The 6,711-nt window shown below is 52.7% G+C and overlaps 2 protein-coding genes across 2 annotated transcripts in view; one reads left to right on the top strand and one right to left on the bottom strand.

The window, feature by feature from the left end:
• GUITHDRAFT_142162 (hypothetical protein) overlaps positions 1–2,999 on the bottom strand; it is a gene marked incomplete at both ends in the record, with an annotated part of 4,624 nt that extends 1,625 nt beyond the window's left edge. Inside the window, 17 exons of the mRNA XM_005828169.1 lie at positions 66–440; positions 653–734; positions 878–1,075; positions 1,147–1,235; positions 1,286–1,363; positions 1,412–1,449; positions 1,493–1,553; positions 1,605–1,659; positions 1,710–1,770; positions 1,824–2,028; positions 2,083–2,185; positions 2,235–2,382; positions 2,416–2,485; positions 2,567–2,604; positions 2,653–2,707; positions 2,770–2,831; positions 2,987–2,999. Coding sequence (XP_005828226.1) covers positions 66–440; positions 653–734; positions 878–1,075; positions 1,147–1,235; positions 1,286–1,363; positions 1,412–1,449; positions 1,493–1,553; positions 1,605–1,659; positions 1,710–1,770; positions 1,824–2,028; positions 2,083–2,185; positions 2,235–2,382; positions 2,416–2,485; positions 2,567–2,604; positions 2,653–2,707; positions 2,770–2,831; positions 2,987–2,999 — 1,731 coding nt within the window. The remainder of the gene's footprint in view (positions 1–65; positions 441–652; positions 735–877; positions 1,076–1,146; positions 1,236–1,285; positions 1,364–1,411; positions 1,450–1,492; positions 1,554–1,604; positions 1,660–1,709; positions 1,771–1,823; positions 2,029–2,082; positions 2,186–2,234; positions 2,383–2,415; positions 2,486–2,566; positions 2,605–2,652; positions 2,708–2,769; positions 2,832–2,986) is intronic.
• A 1,250-nt stretch (positions 3,000–4,249) lies between these two features.
• GUITHDRAFT_112713 (hypothetical protein) overlaps positions 4,250–6,711 on the top strand; it is a gene marked incomplete at both ends in the record, with an annotated part of 3,189 nt that continues 727 nt past the window's right edge. The window contains 7 exons of the mRNA XM_005828168.1: positions 4,250–4,298; positions 4,743–4,813; positions 5,059–5,100; positions 5,152–5,258; positions 5,314–5,341; positions 5,400–5,596; positions 5,829–6,580. Coding sequence (XP_005828225.1) covers positions 4,250–4,298; positions 4,743–4,813; positions 5,059–5,100; positions 5,152–5,258; positions 5,314–5,341; positions 5,400–5,596; positions 5,829–6,580 — 1,246 coding nt within the window. The remainder of the gene's footprint in view (positions 4,299–4,742; positions 4,814–5,058; positions 5,101–5,151; positions 5,259–5,313; positions 5,342–5,399; positions 5,597–5,828; positions 6,581–6,711) is intronic.

Genomic DNA, 6,711 nt, shown 5'->3' with positions numbered 1-6,711 from the left:
TGCGGCAGGGCACTGTCCCACTCCATCTCAAGCACGCATGCTCGCAGCAGCTCGACTTTGCGGACCGGGAGGTTTTCGACCTTATTGAAGGCCCTACCGAACTCCGCCGCCTTCTCCTGCATCAGGCAGTCCTGAAAGTATGGCTTGAGGAGGCGAACATGGCGATTCCTGGCTGCACTGAGCTCCGCCTCCGTCGCATCGTCTCCGGGGACTGTCATGTCCCATCCCCCCGCCGGATCCTTCTTGTATCTCTTCGCCGCAAACAGCTTGCCTGGCCCGAAGTCTCCCCAGTAGGCGAGCACACCCTTGGAGTCGACCAGAGGATGCAAAACGCGGAACTGACCCTTGAGACCAGTGTCCATCTCGTTTTCATCCAGCAGGACCCCAGCGTCGGTCCCGATCTCGACGCAGATCCACTCTCCAGGCATCTGAGTCTTCCTCTGAAGAAGGGGGGCTTGTCAGAGGCGTTTGAGTCGAGGATAGTAGGAACGAGGTTTTTAAGGGTGAACTTTGGGATGAAGAGAGGAGACGAAGCAGGAGGAGTAGAAGGAGGAGGAGGAGGATGAGGTGGTGGTGGTGGTGGTGGTGGCAAATGAAGGAGGAGGAGATAAAGGAGGAGGTGAGGCTGTCATGAGTTGTCTGGGCTGGTCACCTCGAAGGTCACAAACTTCGGCACTTCACTTCCCCAGTCTGGGCGAGACTCTTTGCGGGAGATTGATAGCTCAGGGAAATACCTGAGGAGAGCAAAGGGGAGGGGGAGAGGGAGAAAGAAGAAGGACAGAGAAGGAGAGGGAGGGATAGGATAGGATAGAGGAAGAGAACAAGGTAGAGAGAGGAGTAAGAGTCAGCAACAGAAGTCTGAGTAGGCAAGTCCTACTTAACATTCGGCTTTCCATGGGACTTCTTCCATGCAGGATGATCCTCGGGAAACTCCACGTCGCCTCCTCCATCGGGCAGGTTGATCCCTTTCTGCCACTTGCGAACGTAGCACTCGATCTCCTTGTGGTGGACTGGGAAGTAGAGTCGAGCTTGAACGAGCTTCCTGGCCTTGCTCCACGTTCTCCACTTCTTGTACCTGGATGGGCTCTCAGAACCTCCGCAGCTCTGACGAGCGACCCCAGCAGGGAGACGAGCTCGACGTCTGACCTGAAGGTGATCATGCTGTAGAGGAAGAAGCAGCTGAGGAAGAGCTCGCGGTACAGCATGGCGTCCGGGTACGCGCAGGAGGAGAATTTCTGCGGCAAGAGAGGATGAGGAGCGCAAGGCAAACGTAACGATCACTGACCCCAAGGGCGATCATGAGCAACACGTGGAAGAACTCGATCATCGACATCAGAGGGCTGACAAGAACGTCGTCCTTGTCCTAACGAGGCAGATCAGGACCCTGGCAACACCGTGCCGTCCCACCGACCTGCATGCGGAAGAAGCTCACAGAGCACGTGCGCAGAGCTGCTCGCGGAGGTCAGCCGAGCGAGCAAGAGGCAGGGATTACATTCAGTGAGGATAGGGATCCAGAGGCCCCTGGACGGGGCGTAGGAAGCGATGAAATACCACTATGAACCACCTGGTCACGAGGAGGGAGGAGGCATGTTCACCAGATCTACCTGCCAGTACGTAGGCTGCAACACCGCCATGGTGAACGATCCAGGAACAGCACAGCTTCACACCACGATCAACGATGTAGGAGAAGAAAACATCGTCAGGTGGACCTGATCTGGTTGGACATGTATAGAGCCATATGGTACATAACCTCGGTGGCGCACACGATCGCTGTAGCCGAAGCGTCTCAGCGACTAAGGATAATTTTGAGAGGAGCAACGTACCATAAAAGGCCCAGAGCCACATCCGTAGATAGGATTCTGCCTTCGGATCCGTAGCGCTGCATCCCACAACATCCGAGGGGATCTTCGGAAACGTCAGCCCCGAGGGCAGTTCCGTAGGAGTGCGTACCCCGTTGAAAACAAGAAAGAAGACGAGAAAAGCGACGGCAAGAATGATCTTCAAGATGCACACAAACGAGATCAGCACCTGGGTACGGAAGGGTCAAGAGAGTCCTTCGGGTACAGTTCGAGGGATTCTAACCCTTTCGGCCTTCATGTAAAAGAGCGAAGGCCAAGACTTTTCCTTGTAGCACTTTCTGTCCAAGAAGCCGGAGACCGACTCGGAGAATTCGTCTAATGCCGCACTGTTCAACCAGGTAAATCGCCGAATGGTCGAGGGGTCAAGGGCTGTACCGAGAGGTCACCCTCCAGTCCGATGCCATGAAAGCACCCGCGTAGTGGAGCACGACAGAGACGAGGATGGGTGCAACAAACTTGTATCCATCTTCGAGGTTGATGTTGTTGAGATCCCAGCGCTTGTCTGAAGGTCCATGTTCGTCAGCTGCGGGAATCAAAACCGATGCCGAGCTCTCACCTACAGCACAAATCGCGACGCAAACGAGCGGAAAAGCTGCAAAGTACAGGAACGCTTTGCGGATGCGGAACTGCAGGGGAGAAAGTCACAAGCAACAAATATCAAGAGATTAGAAGTGAGTGGATCCTTCAATCAGACGCAGCAATCGTACCGTCGTCACGTAGAGTAACGGCAAGACGGCAAGTCCATCTGCAACATCGGTCAGGCTGAGTTCATAACAAGGGTTCAAGAGTGTACCAAACTTCCTTCCCAAGACAGCAGGAATGGCAGCAGCGACCGCAAAGAATATCGCCTGCAACAGAGCAAATTCCACTTAGCAAACAAGGACCGCAGGGTTCAAAAGGGAAGAATCACATTGTTGATAAGAGCGTGATGCTGCTTGCTCTTGTCGGCAGGCATCTCCAGAGTGTTCCACTCTACCACGAGAGAGTGTCAGTGAGCAGCACGGAAACCAAAGCAATGGATGGATGGATGGATGGATGGATGGATCGAACGATTGTCTAACAACGAAGTGATGAATAATTTTGACTCTAACAAAAACAATATGCAAAGATTGCAAGGAATCCTCCACCTTCGATCGACATGTCTCATCAGACTGTCAATTGTCGACTCTTTACAAGGGGGCACTTGCAAACCCACCAGTGCCACAAGCGCTCCTGGACAGCAGCACTGCATGGCATATACTTCTGCCTTACAAGCGTATCCTTCTGAAATCCCAATGCATTTCCATGTACGGTACTGTTTCCCTCACGCTACTCCTGCCCTTGCTTCTCCTGATCTACGACTCCTCTGTGCCTCCAAAATCTGCTCCTGCTCCTCCTGCTCTTGTAGCTCCAGCTCCTGCTCCAGCTCCTTCTTTGGTTCCTGCTCCTACAACGTGGTGACATCTTCAACTTGCGACGTTCATCCTCCATCCCTTCTCGCCATGCCCATCGTTCCTCGGCTCCTTCTGCCTCCCTGCCATTGCCGCCGAAGCTTTTGTCATACCCAGTGTTTACAACATTGTAATAAGCACTTTTATATACTTTTGAAGGGATCGCATAAAAAACCAAATTTAGATACTCTATATAAATGTTCAGTTAAATCACCCCATAATAGCCTCCAATAAAAATATTTTTATATTCCTCCACACGAGCTTTTTAGTTTGAATATTTCAAAAATGAAAGTCATAATTTCAAATTGTGTTTTAACATGAATCAACTCTGAAACCAAAATGATTTGACCTGCACCCAAAGGGCTATACACAGGCAGTATTGTGCTTTTACTATTATGGAACTATATTGAAATAACAAATCTGTACAAAAGCATATCTTTACAAGTTATATAAGTAAATGGATATATACTCCATATATAACTAAAATTGATATTTTTAATCTTGTACGAATCACAACAAACATACTTCTAAAAGGGTTTTAAGAATTTGGGGCAGCTAAATGACGTAGTGATGCTTCTATCCCTGCCGTGAGGCAGCAGAATCATTTGAAATGTTCATCTAAAATTTAATTTCATATCATGAAACTTGAATCCAGTTACGACCGTTTTTAATATACCCCTACTTTTCCCTGGGATTTGTGGGGTACTTTCAACGGAGGTAGCCAGGCTGATGCCCGGAACCAGTCGGAGTGACCAACTGAGCAAAAACAATAATAAGTGTCGAATAAGTAATTATTACTGTACCATTATATCTGAAAAGTGTACTATAATGCCAGTGCTTCCCAGGACTACAAATGATATGAAAGTACAAATTCTGTTTAGTCATTAGGAATATCGGTACAAATTAAAATAAGCAGTTTTTGAAATCAGTAAAGGCGCAATCCCTTTAGGCAAGGGGAGCATGGCGGAGAAAGGAGCGATGATAGCGGCGATGGTGGCCATGGCGATCGGTGAGTGGTGGTGGAGGAGGGAGGATGATGGGGAGAAGGATGATGATGGGGAGGGAGGAGGGGACTGGGGGATCTGGAGGGACTGGGGGGAGTAAGGAAAGAGAAGGGCAGTGGGATGACATGAAAGCATACGGAGAGGGTGAAAGATTGTAGGAGAATGCAGAAGAAGTCGATTATGGAAGAGCATGGTAGTGACGAGATGTGGGAGAGGAGACCGAAGAGGTCAAGGAGTGCAGCGAGCAGTGAACAAGAGCAGTCGGATCGGAAAGGAAGCAAGTGGGCAGAGGAAGCAAGGGGGGAGCACTGGAATGTAGACGATGGTGGATGACACGAGGGCTGCTCAGCATCGGAACTGAGGAAGTTGAAAGAGACGAGGATGAAGAGGGATAGTGGAGGCAGTGGGTGTTGGTGAGGAAAGATGGATACCTTGATTGATCCCTACAGCCATCGTCTTCATGGAACCGAGAGACTTCCAGTCGTACTCTCCCGTTGAGATGGACTTGGCAAATCTCAAGGTACGGACGTAGTCTCCCTCCCTCCCTCCTCTTCCTCCTTCTCCTCCTCCTTCTCCTCCTCCTCCTTCTCCTCCTCCTCCTTTCCTCCTCCTCCCTCCCACTCGTCCTCTCTCCTTCTCCTTCTCCTTCCCTCTACCCCCCATCCTCGTTTTCTCTGTCCCTCTCCCTTGCGATAAGGGGCAGCAGTGATCGCGTTACCATCATTGACGACGACTTGAGGGGAAGGTGACAGCTTTTCATCACAGGGCCATATCCCTCGTTTCGATGAGGAACGTCTAGCCCAGATGGTTTCTAGTCTCCTCCAGGCAACCCTTGATCCTTCACGGGATGGTTGACAGCCTGACCCCCTCGCGCAGCTGAACACCATCTCGAACAAGAGCGAGCAGCATCACTTGAGCGAAGAGGCGAGGAGGAACCTGAGGAGATCGCACGAGCTGCTGCGGAGGTGAACAAGCTTGTTTCCCTGCCCTCCTCGGTCTGACTTGTCCCGCACCTTGAAGGTTCTTCCCCAAGTTGTTCGAGCTCTCCGTTAGTTCCACTCTCCCTCCCTTGCCTGCCGCTGCTGACGATGGTTGATCTGCTGCAGGAAGTAGAGACTGTCAGTGACTACAGTCTTCTCCTTTCCCTCCCCTCCACGACTCAGAGCAGCGGCGCTCGCCCACGACCGGCGCTGGTCATGTGCCACCTTGATGTGGCTCCTGTGGAGGAGGAGACGGTGAGCTTGTGGGGCAAGAACCACAACTGCTCGACGTGCGGTCCGTTCTCCGGGGAAATTTATCAAGGGTGAGATTTTTATGTTGGCCCAGTGGTTATGGAGGAGGAGGTGAAGGTGTTGTATATTGATGTTGATGGTGGTGGTGGTGGTGGTGGTGGTGGTGGAGGAGGAGGAGGAGGAGGAGGAGGAGGAGGCGGCAGAGGAACATGATAGAGGAGTGAGGAGAAGAGACGAAGGAGGATGGTTGTGCTGTTGGCTGACATGTTGTCCTTTGCTCGCCGTGCGCTGCTCCTTCTGCAGACAAGTTTGGGGAAGGGGAGCTCTTGATATGAAGTCCTACTGCGTGACCATGCTGCATGCGGCAGAGATGCTGCTGCAGCGGCCAGAGGGCTGGAGGAGGAGCCGGCAGCTGCTGTTTGCGATCGGGCACGACGAGGAGGTAGGAGGGATGCTAGGGCAAAAGAAGATCGTGGAACACTTGAGGAGGAAGGGAGGGGAGTTTGGAGAGCTCGAGTTCGTACTGGATGAGGGAAACCCAACCATGAAGGCGAACCCGTCCTCGGTTAACAAGCGCTTCAACCTCGCCCTCATCGGGACAGCTGAGAAGGGGATCGCCTGTGTCCTGATCGAGAGCAACGGGACCGGAGGCCACGCCTCCTACCCCCCCTCGGCCGGGACGTCGATCGCGAGGGTCGCACGCGCAGTGACGAGGATACAAGAGCACAGAGCTCGTGCGCGGCATCCGCTACCTGTGAAGCAGATGCTGTGGACTCTTTCTCCCCACATGCCATGGCCTGTAGGATTCCTGCTGAAGAGGACCTCCTTCTTCCGAGGGACCGTCGCCCTGCTCTCGACCGTGGACGAGAAACTTGCCACGATGTTCCGCACGACGACTGCTGTCACGCTGGCTCAAGGAGGGTTCTCCTCTACTGCCCTGCCGAAGACAGCCAGTGCCACGATCAACCATCGGCTGGTGACGGGAGACGAGGTGGAGGAGGTGTTGGAGCTCGACAGACGCCTGGCGGATGATCCGAAGCTGAAGGTGAGGGAGAGTGTGCGGGTGAAGAAAGTGGAATTGAAGGGGGGGGGATACGGGACAGGGAGGAAGGGAAGGGGAGGAAGAGAAGGGGAGGAAGGAAAGGGGAGGAAGGGGAGGGGAGGAAGGGGAGGGGAGGAAGGGAAA

The sequence above is a fragment of the Guillardia theta genome (assembly GCF_000315625.1).
Source record: "Guillardia theta CCMP2712 unplaced genomic scaffold GUITHscaffold_61, whole genome shotgun sequence".
In the NCBI taxonomy this organism is placed as follows: Eukaryota; class Cryptophyceae; order Pyrenomonadales; family Geminigeraceae; genus Guillardia; species Guillardia theta.
The sequence above is the reverse complement of the archived record's forward strand: the minus strand, read 5'-3'. Positions and strand labels throughout refer to the sequence as shown.